General features: G+C 40.8%; 1 protein-coding gene across 1 annotated transcript in view; it reads right to left on the reverse strand.

Annotated features, from left to right (window-relative positions):
* Catsperb (cation channel sperm associated auxiliary subunit beta) overlaps positions 1-21106 on the reverse strand; it is a 126714-nt gene that overhangs the window by 86406 nt on the left and 19202 nt on the right. Inside the window, exons 2-5 of the mRNA XM_027419131.2 lie at positions 18183-18271; positions 12906-13046; positions 6607-6667; positions 3541-3636 (exon numbers count right to left, since the gene is read on the reverse strand). Of these exons, the coding sequence (XP_027274932.1) occupies positions 3541-3636; positions 6607-6667; positions 12906-13046; positions 18183-18271 (387 nt within the window). The remainder of the gene's footprint in view (positions 1-3540; positions 3637-6606; positions 6668-12905; positions 13047-18182; positions 18272-21106) is intronic.

The raw sequence follows: 21106 nt of genomic DNA on the forward strand, positions 1-21106 counted from the left end.
ATTTTCTTGATAATATTCTCGAAAGGTCATACTTTTAGGATGAGAGATATTACTTTAGCCATATATGGAAAATACATGGTCACATTGTCTATGCTTAGAATTATAGAGCTGGGACACAGAAGTGCGATATTTTTAATTTAGGGATCTGCTTCTGTGTCAAAAGCACACGTTTCCTTTTGCTCCTTTTTGCAATCCCATCAAAGCAGCAGTAGGTAAATGAAACGGGAATAAACTGCACAAGTAGATAAAAGAGACTATCATCAGTGAACAAGAGACTGAGATATCTAGGAAAGAGGTAGAAGTTGAGAGTGTATTAACAGAAAAACAGTTCATCTTCAGCTTATCAAAAACTGCATATCACTTTCCTATGGAAAATCAGGTAGTTTTTAAAATTCCCCTGCTTTTGTTTTGATTAAACTCTAACTCAGAAGTCCCCCGCTTTCCTCCATATCTTTCTTCCCTCTCTGAGAAGCATTCCATGAAATACTAGAATAAGTGGGACTCTGCTGGGGATCAGTGCAGCCCCAGGATCACTGTAACTGAAGAGGGAGAAGACACTCTTACCAGCCTGGAGGAGGCAATGACCCTCTGAGAAAGACTTAGTCAGACAAGGGTTACAGTTTTAGAACTTAGAATATCTACATGGATTTGAAGCATGTTAAAGCAAAGTCAAATTTTCATATGTAAAATGGGAGTTCTCCCCAATCACAAAAAGACAAACATGGTGTGTACTCACTCATATGTGGATTTTAGACATAGAGTAAGGGATTACCATCCTACAATCCACACTGCCAGAGAAACTAGTAAACAAGGAGGACCCTAAAAGAGACAAACATTGTCCCCTGGAGAAGGGGAAAAGGTCATGATCCCCTGAGCAAACTGAGAGCGTGGGAAGAGGGGGAAGGAAGCTACGAGAGTGAGAAGGGGAGAAGAGGAAGGATGCAGAGGTCATGAGGGAGCAGAAAGGTTGAGTCAGGGGAAGAATAGAAGAAAGGATATGTGATAGGTAGGGTTTTAGTTGGGGGGTGGTAGGGGAAGAAGGGAGGGAGAAGGGAACTGGGATTGTTGTGTAAATCATTCTTGTTTCTAATTCAAATAAAGATTATAAAAATGGGAGTTCTCTCTTCCCCTGAGGAAAAGGAACATTGGAAAAAACTTCTCAAAATGTTCTTATTTAAAAATTTGAAAAGAAAAACATTTTCCCTATTTTGGAAAAATTAGAAAAAAAGTAACAGAGAAGAACAAGTTAGTCCAGGGAAGTTGCAAGAATACTCCTGTGTGATTTAAAAAATAGTCATAGAACCTCTAACAACAGAGACATGTGATAATCATTTCTTAGCTGTCTGTATTCCACAATGCAGTTCAATCTCCTCAAATTTTCAGAAAAATCACTGTGTCTAGCCCCCAATACACTGAGAACTCCTGTCTTCCTCTGCTTTGTGTAAAGTAAGAGAGGCAGTTCAATTTCTGTCTCTTTGGTTCTTATGCCGTCCTAGAAGGGGAAAGAAACAATCTCAACTACAGCAATTCAGCAGGAAGTTCCACAGGACTTCACACAGCTTTGAGTAAGGAACCAACATCATGGGCTGTCACGTGGTTGCAGGCCATTGGCATCTGACCTTAGAGAACAAGGAAGTTTGATTTGTCCTGGATTGACAGTGCTGCTTGGGGTCAGACACTCTATTTAAGTCATAAGAACTAAAGAGTGTTGGTGACCTAAAAACCTCAGATGACCTGAAAAATTGTTCAGGAAAGTTGATTTGACTGACGAACACCTTTGGTAAGCTGATAAGATCAACACCTGACCTTTGCTGGAAATTACCACCTTTTAACCTCAGGGAAACTGACTTCCTATGGAAACTTACTTTCCCAAAGTTCCTCTTTTTGTTCTATAAAGTCCCTAACCCCTCGCCTGCCAGGTGTACAGTCTCCACTCCTGCAGAGAGACTGAGACCCTCCAATTGTTCTGATTAAAGAGCAATTCTGTTTCTGGAACAAACAAACAAACAAAAAAGTAGAGGGAGATTAAGGTTTGACTGCTGCCAATGAAGAGAGAAAAGTGACCAATGGGAAAGTCACTGTTGACCTGTGACTAAAAACAATTTATGTGGACAGTACAGAATTGAGATGCATGGCTTGGAGTCCCTTTCAGTCTGTATTAGATATGAAGCAGCACAGATAGGATTTTTAAGCACCTCTTTTGAGTTTAGTAGAGAATAAAGACTAACACCACACCCTCACTTTTGCTTTGACTCTTATTTCCTTGTGTTGCCCCTCTGTAACACAAATAACCAAAACCCAGAGACAGATATTTGGTTCAACCTGATGGTCAGACAATCAAAGCAGCCAAGCCAGTAGCTCTTACCTCTACCTAAGGTAGAAAGAGTGATCCAGCTAGCTCCATAAATCCTGAGAATGCAATCCTAGACTATTGCCTCCCCTCAACATGACTGAAGAATAAATATTCTCATGAGGCCCTTCTCCTTTTCCTTTTATACCTACTTAGTGCTGGGATTAAAGGCATGTGATCCCAGGTGCTAAGATCACCTTTGTGGGAGCTGTTTCTCTTTAGGACTGCATCAATTTCATTGTAGCTCAGTGTGGCCTTGAACTAACAGACATACCTCTGCTTGTCTCTTGAGTCCTGGGACTAAAGGTGTGTGCCAGCAGTGCCTGGCTCTATGGCTAGTAGTATGGCTGCTGGGATTAAAGGTGTGAATCACCATTGCTGACTCTCTGGCTTGTGGTAAACTTCCTTTCTGTAACCTCAGGCAAGCTTTATCAAACCATATATAATGTATCACACACCACTCCTATCTCTAACTGCTCTACCTGCTCTACTTGATTGCTCCAGAAGAAGTGGAGGATTCATCCTTGGCACTCCCACTTCCCTCACCCCTGGCCATCAGGAATCCCACCTGCTCTACTTACAAAGCACTTTGGGCTGTTCCTGCTCAATTTCTGCATGGCATGCACCACAGCCTGAGGCTTACAGGCAGCTCTTGGATGTGGTGATGCAACAGCTGCTAGCCATGGCCTTTATTCCATTCTGCCATTCTTCTCCAAGCATCTAACAGTGGGACCTTTTCTAAAGCTTAAATCAGAGTTTATCACCTTCCTACTCAATGCACTCAGCTGATTCTGTATTGTTATAGCTAGTTAAAATCCTTCACCTTTCCCACAAGCTCTGCCAGCCCTTCCAAACTCAGGGGACACCAACCTTGCCATCATTTTCTGTGCTTCAGCAAGAAGAGGTCCTCTCAGATTCTCAAGCAGGCCAATCCTATTTCTGCATACTTACACACACACACACACACACACACACACACACACACACACACACTACACACACAAACACACACACACACACACACACACACACACACACACACACACACACACACACACACACACACTCGTTCCTTGTTTGCTCCATCAGGCTGTGGTCCTGGCCATCTGGGATTTGGCACTGTATAGTATTCATCAAAGTTTGTTCAAAGCCTATGTGAATTTTGTTCTAGTTTATATGCTGATATTTACCTCGGACAAGATCCAATAGGGTTCCCTCAGTATCATAAATGTTTAACCCTTCATGCATTGTGACCTTTATTATCCATTCTTCTACAGACTCGATATCTAAAAAATAAAAGACAAACGACTTTTTACATGTCATGGTGATGATAATGGAAGCTATGCGAGTACTACCAAGCAGTGTACCTTTTCTTTTTACAATCATTTTGACTACATCTATGTGTCAAATTTCACACAGTTTCTGCAAACTTATTTTCTGATGAAATATTGGAAAAGAATTATGAAATGATTTTACTACCACGGCAATGTATCTTGATGCTCATATCCTAACTTGTGTCCCACAGCTACACTGAGGGAATGAAAACCATAACTCTTTTGTGAAACACTGTAATATCTCTTTAAAGTATCTGTCAAAGAGAAGTACAGGACCTGAGGGTGGCAATGCTGACTTTGACCAAATATGTGAGGAAAATTTAACAGCATTTTTTATCAAACTTGTGTCCATAAATGAAACAGAAAGACTACTTCTAAATACATTCTACAAGGTCAGTATTACCCTGATACCAAACCAGATATGGGCAGACCATATAGAGAAAACTCCAAGCCAACATCTCTGATGAAACTTTAGGTAAAATATCCCAAACAAATACTACAACACTGGGACCTCAGTGGTTAAGAACACTCTTCTAATGGATCCAGGTTCAGTTCCAAGCAACCACTTGGCCACCACAACCACTTGTAACTCCAGTTCCAGGACTTCAAACACCATCTTCTGGCCTCTGTAACCTCTTACACACATGGTACACACATACATATGCGTAGACAAAACACTCACACATAAAATAAGAATAAATAAATCTTCAAAAATACTAGAAAACATAAGTCACTCACACAGTAAAAAGATTATTCTAATGAGATACACTTCAGAGATTCAAGCATAGTTCAATAACAAGAAAGCAAACAACAGAGTTTAAAATGGGCAGTTCTCAAAAGAAGACATGAAAATGGCCAGCTGGTATATAAAACATCACCAACCACCTTGGGAATGTGACTCAAAACCATGGCACAATATCTACAATGCCTGATAGAATGGCCATAATGAAAAAGACAAAAGATTATAAGTGCTGGTAAGGATGTTATAAAACAGTAACCCTTCAGCACTGTTAGGGGGATGTAAACCAATGCAGCCATCAGGAAATACAGAATGGAGATGTCTCAAAATGTTAAAAATAATCCAGCAATCCTACCACTGGGTATGTAGTTAAAGGAAGTTGAATCAGTGTGTCAAGGAGATACCTGTCAGCCTCCATCTTACTTTTGTAGTTCTATTCACACTAATCAGAACAGGCACTCACTCAAAATGTCCATTCTCATTGGGATGAAGGCTGGAAATGTACTATACGTAAACACGCATATGAATACTGTGAAATCTTGTTATTTGAGACGACAGGGATGAATCTGGAGAACATTATATCAGGTGAAATAACCCAGGCACAGAATGACAAATAGCAGCATTGCCTCATTCACACGTAGAATGTCAGGAAGCTGCTTTTATAGGACGGAACTGAATGGGGGTTCCCAGAGTTTGGGTGTTAGGTGCTAGGGAGAGATGGGAGGATATTAGTCATGGAGACATAGTTATACTTAGATGGGAGGATGGAAAGTGCCAGAATAGGAAGACAGAGACAGAAATAAAGGGAGATTGTTGGAGTACATGGGAGAGATGATAGGTAGTGAGGAGAGACTTGGCAATGAATATAAATGGCCATAGTGTTTCTGCCCTTGGTGACGAAATGATCTAAATTTGAACTGAAAAATTATTGTACAATTATACAGTAGGAGTGTTTTAAAGGGAAAACACTGACAGCTGTGTTTGTCAGACACCTTAAACCCAGCACTCTGGAGGCAGAGGCAGGAAGATCTCTGTGATTTTGAAGCCAAATTCCAGGCCACTGAGAGCTACATAGTTAGACCCAGTTTCAATAAAATAAAATATTAAGGGCTAATGTTCTACTAAGGATGAAATCACGGGGGCATATTGTATAAGAGTAGATGGAAATTAGTTAAAATGAATAGTTAAGCAATGAAAAAATCAAGGGATAAATAATGTACCAATAGTAGAGGTAAATGGAATCAAAAAAGTAATTAACATAAAATTAAGAGAGAAAAAGAGGAAATAGGAAACCTTGGAGGTAACCAACTAGTACAACTTTGTTCCATTTGCAAGATGGTAGATTTCAATAAACCAAATAAATAAGTATGTTATGTGTAAATGGTCTAGAATATTAATTCAAAATCTCAAAAAATTAAACACAAATAGCTGAGAAATACTTTAAAATGTTCAAAGTACCTAGGTATCAGGGAAATGCAAATTAAATCTACTTTGAGATATCATCTTACCACTGTCAGAATGGCCTAAGCTATGGATACCCAATCAAAATTGTACCTATAGTGACATTATTTCACTTTTAACTATTGAAAGTACAATTTAAAGAGTCTATATTTATAATGAATTTTGCAAAAAATAAATCGCAAAACATTAACAAAAACTCCATTAGTTTAGGCATACAGGTGCCATATAATATGGCTGTATGAGGGCAACCTTGGGTATCAATCTGTGATTCCCACATTGTTTGAATCAGGGTCTCTTTTTCAATATTTTGCAGGGCAGAAATGTCTCTAAGGATTCTCATGTCTCTGCCTCCATCTCTCCATAGGAACACTGGACTAAATGTGCACACTACAGAGTGGAGCTTTACATGGTGTCTGGAAATCTGTGATGCAGTTACACTTGAGTGCTTATTTGTGCTCCTCATGAGTGACCCCTCAAAGCATGCTTAGTGAGACCGTGAAAAGACTCATTGGTTCCCCAAAATAAACACTGGTAAATATTACTTTGGCCTGCTGCTGTCTCCCTTTCTGGAGTGAGCAGACACATGTTTCGTCTCCCCAGGAAACGTCTGTCATACAACCCATGAGGTAAGACATACTTTATTACATGAAGTCAATGCTTTTGCTTGAAAATGTTGGCAATGCAGACCATTGAGTCCAGGAATGACTTCAGATCCCCCTTACCTGTGTTTACTGTGATCCTTTCTCTGGGAATATCCATCAGCCAGGAAGTTCGATTGTTGATCTTGAAGAAAAAAATTAGCACACATTATTTTACAGCATTAAAGCAACACTTACTTTGGCATATTCTACCCAATATTTTATAAGTAAAATTAGTCAAAAATGTCCAAATATACACACATATGTACACTTACAGATAAAGGGTATTCAATAGCAAATTTCACTGTTAGGGATTTTTCCCACATTACACTCATGTAGGAGTGAAATCACACACACACACACACACACACACACACACACACACACACACACACACACACACATTCAAGGATAGTATGCGTTATTGTATTAGAGGGTTGACGGCAATACTAGTAAGATATCTACTATCTATCTATCTATCTATCTATCTATCTATCTATCTATCATCATCTCGCTATCTATCATCTATCTACCTATCTATCTATCATCTATCTACTTATCTATCATCTCTCTCTCTCTCTCTCTCTCTCTCTCTCTCTCTCTCTCTATAGTATATCTATATATATATATATATATATATATATATATCCGCATGTTGGTACAGCCCAGGAAGCACAAAGTTGGAGTCAAGGCATCAGGCTGGCAGAGTGTTTGGGAATGTAAGAGGGGAACCCCAGAACAAGAGAGCAGTAAGAATGGGAGCTCTAAAGTTTACATTGAAAACATGTCTAAATTCCCCTGCTACACCAGTCTAGAGAACACTCCCAGAGCAGCTTTAACAATAAAAGCAGTGGGAGCCAAAAATCTAGCAGGATAATAACCTTCAGAAGTATAGGTAAGACAGCTTTCAGGATTCTTTCTTCTTTACCAAGGAAATTATCTGCTTTTTAGACAAACAGTAAAAATAGCATTTCTTAGAAGAAGAAACCAGAATCCAGAGTTGCCACAACATGTCACCTACAGTGTCCAGCTTTCAACCAAAACAATGACACTAAGGGGAAAAAAGGAAAATGTAGCTGATATTATGGGGGCAACTGCACACAGTCAGTTGACTCAGTTTGGCTAACAGACAATGGATTAAAATGTTATTTTGACAATTCTGTGCATAGACTGAAGGAAACTGTCCCACAAATTGAATGCATAGATAATTCCAAACAGAGTAGAAAAGACACATAAACAAAACAAATGCAAACAATAAAGCTTAAGTAGAATGAACGAGGTAAAGCACATACTAAATGAACTCAGTAGGAGAATGAATAAGATAGACAAGGAAAAAGTGGACTCAGAGATAAACAATTGATCCAGTAATAAAGGGAAAGGAAGCAGTAGCATGCATGGAGATGATGATAATGTGCTATTATTTCAGAATGTTAGAAAACAGGACTTTCATAGCCTTACCATAAGACATGAAATGCTATCTCAAATAAAAGAAACAACCTAAAAAAAAAAACAAGAACAAAATGATACATATTTGAGGAGAGAATATATTTAACCTAATGCAGATATTATATATTGAAATACCATCCAATGCCCCACTTAAACACGGGATTTTTATATTCTCTCCTATCATTTAAATTTAGGGAAAAAATGAAAGTCACTAAAAATCTTAATAGTTTTAGAAACTTGACTGACAGTATTTTGCCTTCCAAGATTTTTACTTTTTAATTTTTAATCCACACTACCAAAAAAACTAGGAAACAAAGAGGACCCCAAGAGAAGAAGGCATGGTCCCCTGAAGAAGAGGAGGAAGACAAGAATCCCTGAGCAAATTGGGAGCACCGGGGAGGGAGAATAGGAAGGTGTGAAGGGGAGAGGGTGAGAAGAGAAGGGGGGAGAAGAGAAGAGAACAGGAGGACTGAGACAGGGGAGGAATAGAGGGAGGAGGGCAAGGAAGGAGATGCCTTGATAGAGTGAGCCAGTATAGGTTGGAGAGAGGTCTGGCACAGGGGAAATGTTAGGGGATCCACAGAGATGATCCCAACTAAGAATTTAGGCAGTGGTGGAGAGGCTGCCTTTGATGCCCTTCCCCTATAATGAGATTGATAACTACCTTGGTTGCCATTCCTAGAGCCTTCATCCAGTAGCCGATTGACGCAACAGGCACCCACAGCTAAACACTGAGCCATACTCCTGTAATCCAGTTGCAGAGAGGGAGGAGGAATGAGCAAAGGAGCCAAGACTGTGCTGGAGAAAGCCACAGAAACAGTTGACCTGACCTAGCGAAAGCACCCTAGTTGAAAAGCTGGGGAACCAGCATTGGACCAAACCAAGACTGCTGAATATGGTGCCAGCTAGGAGGCCAGGATGGGACCTCTAACAGTGATCCCAGTGTTTTCGGTGTTTATCCCTAGAACACAAATGGACTTTGGGAGCCCATTCCCTACGGAGGGATACTATTGCAGGCCAGATACAAGAAAGAGGGACTAGGCCCTCCCCCAAAGGATGTGATAGACTTTGATACCCCCCATGGAAGGCCTCACAGTCCTTGGAGAGAAGGTGAGGGTAGGTAGAGGGGGTTGGTAGGGGCATGGGAGGATGGGAGGCAGAGGGAACAGGGAGATTGATATGTAAATAAGAGTACTTCTGAAAAAAAACTCTGAAAAAAGAAACTAGCCTGACAATATCCTGCCATTTAAGATTTTTTATTAAGAGTCCTAAGAAGAAAACAAAGAAACAAAAGGGCAAAAATAATGCAGAAGTAATTAATGTAGACTGTCAAAATTCGCTAGGCACAAAATATGCAGCTCAGCTACCCAATCAGGAAAGTACAAAGAGAAAAATTTAAACATGTGCAGAGAAGAATGACATATTACATACAGAGAGAATAGTTGTAATTTCAAGCCAACGTCTTATCAAGAAACGATAGCGCTAAGCGACTTTAGAATAACATGCTCCAAATTCTGAAAGAAAATTACACCATTGAGAAATGGTATATCTGGCAACACTATCTTTCAAATTTTAAGTGACTAATAAAAATCTGTCACAGTTCACAGTATGTCTAGCAACATAGTAAAATTAAAGAAAATTATACAAAAATGGGATTAGATTTCAAAGAACAAATATGAAAGGTATACTTCTGATGACCCTCCTTCAAGGGACCAAAGGCCAGAAACTTCATCTTCACAAGGATGGCCTTCCATCTCTAGATTCTTCCTTTGACTGCATCTCACCTCTGCCCAAACCATCCCGTGTTAGAGACAAGTTCCTGGAACAGAGCATGGACACTGAGGATCTGTAGTATCACACAGAGAATTCTGCAAATGAGTCTGAAGATGGTGATGCAGATGATGAGGAGTGGAAACCAAGGAAACTGGCTAAAGTGCCCAGGAAGACCATGCAAGGGTGCTCCTGCAGGGGATGGTGTAAGAACAGATGGTGGGTGCAGGAAACAAGGGGTGGACTGCACTGTAGCCTGTGGCTGTGACCCCACTAAGTGCCGGAACCTCCAGAAAGAACAAGATAGCTTGGGTACTATTGAGTGGAACCAGGATTCTGAAGGCTCCTTCAAATTGGAGGATCCTACAGAGGTGACCCCAGGACTGAGCTTCTTTAGCCCTGTCTGTGCCACTCCCAATACCAAGACCCTAAAAGAGACATGTGATATGGATCAGGTTCTGTTAAGGAAGACTGCTCTTGCAGTTTCCTTAGACCCCCCAGACATAAAACACAGAGCAACAGAATCCCAGGAAAATAAGGCCACAAGGAAGAAGAAATGAGCTCTGGCCAACAACAGCAGCTTCTTTTCTGGCTGCTCTCCTACCACAGAAGAGAGCCGCTGAGAGTGTAGTCAGCTCAGCTCTTCCCATCCACCCTAGCAGACACTTCCAAGGTACAGCAGGGTAGAGGATGGTTTTCTAATGACTTCCCTGGGGTTTTGTTTTCTTGCTATTGAGAAAAAGGGACACAGTATTATGTAACAAAGATGGTCTTCGTTGAGTGTTGGCCCTTTGTCTTCAGACCAACACCCAGGACCATTATTCTCTTCTGCAGAATGGAAGCCACCTACAGAAGACCCAGGACACTTCAGGAGCCAATCCCCAAGTCAATACAGCTCTTTCTTTGTGATCACCCAATGCTGTCTGCTCACAGACGTGAGGCTGAGGCCTTCCTCTCTTGAGGCTGTCTCAGCTTGAAGGAGAAACCTGGTCCATATCGAGCCTGGCTCAACTCCTTCACCACACCTCAGGAACTGAGCTGGGATCATTCCTGTCCTGACTGTCTGTATTTTAAATGTTTTACCACCCCCTCCAATTGTTTTCATTTTTAACTGCTACATAAATTAATCCTAGCAATTCTATAAATGACTCTTATGTACTGTAGTGTAAAAAAAATGGATGACAAAGTTGTTCAAAATACAGAAATACAGTGAAAAGTACAAATAGCTGGAACAAAGATAGGGGCAACCCTGTAAGATCTTTGATCAGGCAACGATTTTTCTACACATGTCACAAAATGCACAAGTAACAAAACTGAAAAATCCCCCAAAGGAAAAAAAAACTTACATGTATTGGAGGATGTGAAAATATAAACAGTAGAATAAATATTTGCAAATTATATATCTTATAAGCAACCCATACCTAGATATATAAACAAAATGTATAAATCATCTATGAAAACATAAAAATCCCATTAACAGTGGTAAAGGAATCAGAATAGCCATTTCTCCTAAGAAGATATTCAAGTGACCAATAAGCACAAGGAGAGATAGGAAGCATTAAGACATGCAAATCAAAAAATGATGAGGTAACATTTTTTATATACTAGGAGATTATCATAACCATTTGTCAGGATGTAGAAAAATGTGACCGAGTAGTCAGGGGTAGGAAAAAAAAGAGTTCTACCACTTAAAAAAAAAAAAAAACAGCAGTTCCTCACCCTGTAACCCAAACCATTCCATTCCTGGCTATGTACTCCAAATCAATGAAAACCTATTTCCACAAAAAGAACCATACACACAGTAGCATCACTTATTAGAGCATCAGATAGACACAAGTCCAATATTCATCTTCTGATGGAGAGACTAAATGTGCAATGTCTACAGTAGAGTATTACTTGCCCATAAAAAGAACAAAGCATTGACATTTCCCTTGCTATGTATGGAGCTTGAGCACATTATGAAAACTGAAGGAGGCAGCTACCAATACTATGTATTGTATCTTGTTTCTATGGGCTTGAAGAATTAGAAAGTTTATGGAGAGGGAGAGAGAGCAGGAGCACAGGAGTGTTTGCTCAGGGCTGGAGAATCGGGAAGGAGAATGGGGAGTGACTGTTAATGACTTCATGTTTTCTTTCAAGATGAGGAAATGTTCTGGAATTGTTTACTAGTGAGCCTGCACAACTCTGAATGCACTAAAAACCAATGAAGCATGTACTTTGAGTAGGTGAGTTGAATTGAATGTGAATTCATCTTGATATGTTTGTTTAAAATGAATGTACAGCTTTACAGATAGTGGGGATCAACTCCAGTTCACTGACATTTGACTGCCACTGACAAATGTTGGAAGAAATTGAAGCTAAAGGAAATGATGTCAGATCTACAGAAGCAATAGAGATAATTAACTGCTTAGATGCATCTTTAAGTGATTAAGTTTTTAAAGGTGGTGCAGAGAAAGGTTTTTGCAGTGTATTCCAGGATGGCCTTGAATGTACAGCAATCCTCATGCATCTACCTCCTGAGTGCTAGAATTATAGGCAAGTGCCATTATGCCTGGATAACGTAGCTTATCATCATCATCATCATCACCATCATCATCACTTTCATAACCTTCACCACCATCATCATCATTATTTTTTAATGTCTTCTGAGTACTTCAAACTAAATGACTTCTATATTAACTACTTATATATTATTTGTAGGCAGAATTTTCTGTCCCACCTAGAAGTTCCCAACTAACCATAGGGAGACTTGTTAATTATGAATTTCCACCTACAGATTAGGGTTGTTTCCAACTAGGTTTTATAATTTAAATTTATGCCTATTTTTTGATCTATGGTCTTTTATGTTACTAGGTTACTTTTACTTTGTGAAGCCTATGGTGCTTGCTCTGTGTCCCTGGTGTCTCCCTGCTCCTCCACCTTTCTTCTTCACAGCATTCTCTCTGCCCCCTCCCAAATCCTACCTGGCTCTCGGCTGTTTACTTTTTATTAAGCTAGTCACAGTTACATATTTTCACACAGTGTAAAGGAATATTCTACAAAATGTATTATTGGATTTCAAACATTGTAGAGAGATTACTGAATTCCCCACTTGTAAAAAGTCATCCCATATGAAGAGCATCCTTCTTCTCGGTAACATACCATAGTGTAAAACAAAGCATAATTACCAGAGATAAGTTAAAGTGGAAATGACCGTGGTATGTGCTGTTCATGATTATCAGCTTGGGAGCATGGCCTCCTGATGTAAATACACTCAAAATTTCCCTTGAAGTATCTGTTTTTTGATTTCGGAAGAAACAGTAGACTTTCTTTAGGAAAGAAAAAATATAACAAGTAGTGAGAATTTAATATGGAGGAGCATATTACATTAATTTATTAGTGAGAATAAGTGTGAAAATAATTGTTGAAAAACATTTCTCTCTTTAATGATGACCATCACCAATGAGGAAAACCATACAAGCATGTCCTCAGAACTCAGTAACCTATTTAGTGTCGTAAGGTTTTCCAATCCATCCTTATGAGACTGTTTTCATCCACAAAAATGGGAAGTTTACATTTCTCATGATCATAAAATGAAAACCAACTAGTCTCACATGTAGAAAATATGATTTTACTAAAATGGATGGTTTGTGATTAAATTAAAAGGGTTTTAAATTTATTGTCCACTTCCCAGTTTTAAAAAGGATGTGGGAAGCAGGCAGAGATGGACACAATCATGTCTTCTCAGGGCTGTTTGCCCTGGGCAGGGAGAAGAAACCACAGGCCTGAGAGCTGCCATTAGGACTGAGCAGGGAGAGATAGACACAGACAACAGACAGACAGACAGACAGACAGACAGACAGACAGACAGACACACACACACACACACACACACACACACACACACACACACACACACCTAGGGTCATTTGTCCTAGGCAGGGAAATAACTATGGGCCAGCCCAGTGCCTGCTGAGCCAGGCAGGCAGGCGAGCACCATGAATGGTTCCTGTGCTGTGGTGAGAGACAGATCTGACAAGGTGAATGCTTACTGTGGGAGGTCTGCTTGCCACCCGGGGCTATGTTGATGTTGTGTCTTGGATTGCTCTCAAAGGCTATGTCTGGGGTCATGGCCCTGGAACAGCCACAGTCTGTGTTGATATCCATGACACCTGCTACCACCAAAGGCTCTGGGGAGGCCCAAGGTCTGGGACACCTCCACATAAAGCCACATTGGTGTCCAAAGGGCTATGCCACAGCAAGGGCCATCCCAATCTATGTGGTGTGAGCTACCACCTGAAGCTATGGATACAGGCTAGGGTCATGTTGGGTCTGTGACCTACCATAGCAAAGGTTCATATCTTCAGTGCCTGTTACATCAAAGGTCATGTGGATGCCCAGAGTATGAGCCCCAACAAGGGGCTGTTTTGTTGTCCGAGGGTCACCTTGCAGCCAGGTTGATGCAGATCTGAGTGACTTGTGCAGCCACCCAGGGCCATGGTGACCTCCAGGCCCAGTATGTTGCCTAAGAACGTATCTAGCTTCATGATCCTACAGCAGCTGGGGTTTGTGTTGATGTCCATGACCTATACTGTCATCAAAGGCCACAAGGATGCCCGGCTTCTGGGTTGCCACCTACGGCCATGTTGGGGTCTGAGGGCTGTGCTGCTGCCTGGGCCATGCTGACCTGAGTGGCCTGCTCTGACACCAATCACCATGGGGTGTCATTTGGGCCTAAACTGCTGCTGGGGGCCAAGTCTGGGTCCGTGGGTCTACTGCAACCTGGGTCTGCATTGAAGACCATATTTCCGGTTACCACCAAGGCAGTTCAGATGTCCCAGGTCTGGGCCAACATCTGGGGCTATGCAGGAGCCTGAAGGTGATGCTGCCACTAGAACCATACAGAATGGGGTGTTCTATGCTGCCACCAGGGACCAGGTTGCTGTCTGGGCCCAAGTTGTGGCAAGGGACATGCAGTAGGGTCTGTGGCCCTACTGCAGCCAGGGTCTGTGTTGAGGTCTGTGGCTCCTGTCACCACTGAAGGCCGTGAGACTGCCTGTTGTCTGAGTTGACACATGGGGCCATGTTGCTGACTGGCCCATGTCAATGTGAGAGGCCTGCACTGCTATCCGGGGCCATGGAGACATCCAGTCCCAAGCTGCTTCTCCTGGCATGTCTGGTGGCCCTCCTGCAACTGGGGTCTATGCTGATGTCTGTTGTCTGTGTTACCATAGGGGCCCTTTCAAGCCATGTACTAAAGCATGTGTTAAAGTACCAGGCTCTGCTGAGCTGGCAACACCCCTCACTGGCCCTGGGATAAGGGACCTTGATTACCCTGGCATGGGAAAGCTGGCCCGACCCCTAAAAGGAGAGCATATTCCCCATTTCCCCCCAATACACATACTTGGGAAAGTTGATCCCACCCTCGACCAGATGTGGGAAAGAGCTAGCACCAGCCCTACCTAACCTGACGGGGGTGGTCCTGGTGCCCAGTCAGAACACCCACTTACCACCTAGACACATCTAGGGCTTTGAGTGGACACTCCCCAACATTACCCCATGTATGATCTGCTGGAGCATGGGAAGGGACTGGTTCTATGGAAACATAGCTGGAGGATCTCCATGACTCGGGCAACTGAAGGATATCTGAGAGGAGTTTCACTGAGGGTTCAGTAGAGGCCTTAAGCCTGACCGACAATACATTACACAATTAACATTTGCTGCATGATACACAGCCTGTACCAAGGCCACCAGGACAAATGAAGAGTTGATGGAGAGTGGCAAAGATGAAGGAACCAAGAAGGGATTTTTTTTGAAGGGGGTGGTTTTCTTTGTTTTAAAATTAATATTCTTATTTTCATTATTTATTTTATTTGTTTTGTGTATTTATGTCATTTATTTATTATTATTTTTATCTTATTTCTTTTTTAGTTTACCTTGGGAGGCACTACAAAGGTAAAGAGCAGATTCTGAGAAAGTGAGAAATAAGTGGAGTTGGGATGCATAATATGAAATTCCCAAAGAGTTAATAAAAATATTAATAAAATATTTTAAAAGGGGAGGTGGAAATGTCACATCAGGAATGCTGATTTTTACTAAAAAGCTGAGACAGACACTGAGATTAATCCCTTGGCTCTCCTACTAATTACAAATACTTAGTCTGGGACTAGTGAGATGGCTTAGTGGTTAAGAGCACTTAACCTGGGCTCCATTCACATGACACCCATGATGGTCCACTACAGTTTGTAACTTACAGTTATGGGGATCTAACAACCTCTTCTGACCTCTCTGAACACCAGTCATGTACATGATACACAGATATACACACAGTGAAAATAGGAGATGCACAGAAAATAAAATAAAAGTGAATCTTAATTGAAAAGAACACTTTAGAAGTTCCCTAAGTTTCAGGTTTTCTACCTTAAAAATGGGGAAAGAATTCAGAGATAACACACCTGTAATTCTACCACTCAAAGCCCAAGGCAGAAGAGTACTCAATGCCAGGCTGTTTTGAGCTAAGTGATAGACCCTGATACCACCAAAGTAATGAAAATAAAGGAAGAGGCCTTGACAACAACATTAAAAATACCTACTGTGAGTTGGGCAGAATGGAAGGTGTTTGGGATATGGAAGTGAATAAAACTAACAAAATCCCTGCCACTGTAAAATTTACAGTCTAGTGGGGTTTGTCAGGAGAAATTAATGGTTGGAGTAGTGGATAAATTTGTAGATGGATGGAGATAGAATAAAACAGTGAAGGGGGGGTGGAACAGAGGCATTAGGGAAGTCTGATTTAAAAATATTACGTGTGTGTGTGTGTGTGTGTGTGTGTGTGTGTGTGTGTGTGTGTATGTGTATGCATGCATGAGCAACTATGCCACAACATGCATATGAAGGTCGAGGATAGTATGTGGCCATCAGTTCTGTCTACTATGTGGGACCTATTGATCAGACTCAGGTCATCAGGCTTAGTGGCAACTGTTTTTACTTACCAGACATCTTACCAGTCTGGTCTGGGAAGTCTTATTTTTAACAGAGTCATCAGGGCAAAAGATTTCACTCAAAAAGGCCATGCATGAAAATTAAGTTGCATAACAAACACAGAAGATTCAATTGTACATACAAACACTAAAAATGTCAGTAATAATTTAAAACAATGCCAAGGTGACATGTACTTCACTATAACTAGGCAAAACATGGCCAGAATGTTAATTTTAAAACTAAAAATGGAAACAAGAGATGGATCAGTGGTTAAGAGCCTTGTTGCTCTTCCACAGGACTTCTGTTTAATTCCTAGATCCCACATTGTGGCTAACAACTCACTTAACTCCAAAAGATTCAATGCTCTCTTCTGGCCTGCATGGGCACCAGGCATGCACATATGTGTGCATCTATGCAGTGCATATATGGAGATGTAGAAAAACATCTTTACAAACAACATAAATAAATAATTCTACAAATACATTTTTAAAACAAAAACACTAAAACCAAGGTGTTAAGGAACCTGTGTCAGGGCATGCAGCCATAAACAGCAGACCCAAGAGTTGATGCCAGTCTTGTAAGTCTACTTCCCTTTCCTCTAGCACAAAATCACAAACAAAAATGGCACAGGCTTCTCAAGAGTTGTAAAGCCAAAATTTAAATCAAGTGTATATTTGTTATATCAAACAGGAATTGGGGACTAAGTTAAAGGAGACATAGGGATTAATTATGTCTCTTTGTGGAATGATATTCCGTGTTTTTATGTGTTTGTCATTTATTTTTTTAGATAATCTGTGAGTCTGTATGTTTTTTATTAACATCTGTTTTGCTGGCAATTGCTACATGGATTTTCAAGTGTGTGTGTGTGTGTGTGTGTGTGTGTGTGTGTTTTGAACCCAAGGCTTTGAGCACATAGGCAAGAACTCTATCACTGAGCCATTATACATGGCCTTAGCCCATGACCATCTTAATATTGTCTTTTATTTTATTCTGTTTTTTGATTGCATAAAAATCTCCTGTCACTTGAATGGAAAGATCATACCATCCCTTACACAAAATGACAAGTGCAACATGGCCCTTGTTATACAAGGACCATTTCTTTCTTAAGATCATGTGAAGCATGTTCCTTGTTACACAAGGACCATTTCTTTCTTAAGATCATGTGAAGTATGTTTCTGTGACAGGCTACTTCTGTCAAACTTCAAAAGAAAAAATTGGTTCCATGTCAGATGAAGATTGTTGCAGCTGGTCTGGAAAAGAGAGTTAGGCATCATTTATTAATAACACTCACAGAGCATGGCTACCCAGGATGCTCAGTGATAAATGAAATACACTATCTTATCCAACTACAGACATAATTCCACTGAATCTCACCTTCCTGTCTGGACAGCGGAAGGCACTGGAGAGACTGCAGTGCCAACGCATTTATACCTTGTTTTAAAAGGGAACAAGGGCCTATAATACATACAGTTAGTGGACTTTACCAGACTGTCAGTGGAAAGAAACAACTTGAATAAGTTCTTGTCTGTATGGACCTCTTCACTAGAACAAGCAAAATGGTTCTTCTTCTCATCTAAACAAACAAACAATCAAAGAAACAAACAAACAAAAACAAGGTCAAGAAGAACTTACATGAAAAGTACCACATTTTTGAACTGGTAAAACATGATTTTTTTTATTTCCTTTTCGTTTCTTTTCTTTTCTTTCCTTTTCTTTTCTGAGACAGGGTTTCTCTGTGTATCCCCTGCTGCCCAGGTCTCTCTTTGTAGACCAGGCTGGCCTTGATCCCACAATCCCATAAGAGGTTAAAGGTGTGTGCAACCACTGTGGGGATGATGAAACACTTTTTAAAAAAATTTGAATTAGAAACAAGATTACTTTACATGTCAATCCCAGTTCCATCTTCCTCCCCTCCTCCCCTACCACCACACTAACTAAAACCCTACCTATTACATACCCTTTCTGCTCCCCAGGAAAGGTGAGGCCTTCCATAGGGGGTCATCAGAGTCTATCATATCCTTTGGGATAGGGCATAGGCCCTCCTTCGTGTGTCTTGGCTCCAGGAGTATCCCTCTATGTGGAATGGAGTATCCCCAAATCCACATCTATGCTAGGGATAAGTACTGAACTACTACAGCAGGTCCCATAGATTCCGAGGTCTCCTCACTGACACCCACATTCCTGGGGTCTGGATCAGTCCCGTGCTAGTTTCTCAGCTATCAGTCTGGGGACCAAGAGCTTCCCTTTGTTCAGGTCAGCTGTTCCTGTGGGTTTCACCAGCCTGGTCTAGACACCTTTGCTCATCACTCCTCCTTCTCTGCAGCTGGATTCCAGTTCAGTTCTGTGATTAGTTGTGGGTGTCTGCTTCTACTTCCCACCAGCTGCTGGATGAAGGCTATATGATGGCATATAAGACAGTCATCAATCTCATTATCAGGGGAGGGCATTTAAGGTAGCCTCTCCTCTGTTGCTTAGATTGTTAGTTGGTGTCATCTTTGTAGATCTCCGGACATTTCCCTAGTGCCTGATTTCTCTTTAAACCTAAAAAGTCGGTGGCCCTGCTTGGAGACACCTGATGCCAGGGGTCTGCTCAGGGAATTCAAACTCAGCGGGATCCATCACACCCAGAGACTGCCAAGGCCCCAGTAACAGTCCTACCTCCATCCACCAGCCCAGGTAGGCCAGGGGCTGTTTCCTGTTCAGGTTCTGTTGATCTTCTCAGGGACACCTGACTCCGGTCTACTCCTGGGATCCGAACTCGGCGGTAGCCAACATACCCAAAGACTGCCAAGGCCCTGATAACAGTCCCACTACCACCATCCATGAGAAGAGGACAGACATCAGAATATTGGAACTGTTTGCATCTACCATAAGGGAACTTTGATCCCATACCCACCAGGAAAGGAAGGGACTCCTGCTACACCCACCAGAAGAAAGGATGGGAAGAAGACAATATAAAAGCACATTCAACAACAGAAAAACCAATATGAGACCACCAGAGACTAGGGACCATACACCAGCAAGACCTGAGCATAACAATGCAGATGAAGCAGAAGAGAATGATCTTAAAAACGTATTTATGAAAATGATAGAGGGCCGCAAAAAGGATATGAGAAAATCCCTTAAAGAAATGGAAGAAAAAAAACAAACCAAAAATTACAAAATATCAACAAATCTTTCAAGGAAACAGTTCAAGACCTAAAAACTGAAATAGAGACAATAAAGAAAGGACAATCTGAGGGAATGCTGGAAATAGAAAAGCTGGGTAGACAATCAGGAACTACAGATGCAAGCATAACCAACACAATACAAGAGATGGAAAACAGAATCTCAGGAGTTGAAGACACTAGGAGAAATAGACTCGTCAACCAAAGAAAATCTTAAGTCCAACAAATCCCAAATACAAAATATCCAGGAAATATGGGATACCATGAAAAGCCCAAACCTAAGAATAATAGGTATAGAAGAAGGTGAAGAAAGCCAACTCAAAGGTGCAGAAAATATATTCAACAAAATCATAGAAGAAAACTTTCCCAACCTTAAAAAAAGACATGCCAATGAAAATACAAGAAGCCTAAAGAACATCAAATAGACTTCAAGGGGTCTCCTTGCCACATAATAATCAAAACCACAAACATACAGAATAAAGAGAAAATATTAAGAGCAGCAAAGGAAAAAGGTCAAGTAACATATAAAGACAAAACTACCAGAATTACACCTTGACTTTTCCATGGAAACTCTGAAAGCCAGAAGGACCTGGATATTCTATCTACAATAAGGGACCACAGATGCCAGCCTAGACTACTATACTCAGCAAAGCCTTCAATCAATATACATGGAGAAAACAAGATATTCCATGACAAAACCAGATTCAAACAATACATATCCACCAATACAGCCCTGCAGAAAGTTCTGGAAGAAAAACTACAACTAAAGGAAGTTAACTACAACCAGAAAATTATAGGCAATAGATAATCCCACTTTACCAACAGCCAAAAGAAAAAAGAGATGGAACCCAGACATAATTTCACCACCACCACCACCACCAAATCTAAAACAAACAAGAATAAACAATCAATGGTCATTAATATCCTTCAATATTAATGGTCTTAACTCACCTGTAAAAAGACACACATTAACAGAATGGATAAGAAGATGGAATTCTTCCTTCTGCTGCATACAAGAAACACGCCTCGGAAGGGAGGGAGAAGGGAACTGGGATTATCATGTAATTCAATCTTGTTTCTAATTCAAAAGAAAAAAAAGAAACACACCTCAATTTCAAAGAAAACAATACAAAGAATCAATATAACGAAGAGTTGGCTCTTCGAGAAAATCAACAAGATAGACAAACCTTTATCCAAACTTACTAAACAGCAGAGACTGAACATGCAAATTAATAAAATCA

This window comes from Cricetulus griseus, chromosome 5 (genome assembly GCF_003668045.3).
Source record: "Cricetulus griseus strain 17A/GY chromosome 5, alternate assembly CriGri-PICRH-1.0, whole genome shotgun sequence".
Lineage (NCBI taxonomy): Eukaryota > Metazoa > Chordata > Mammalia > Rodentia > Cricetidae > Cricetulus > Cricetulus griseus.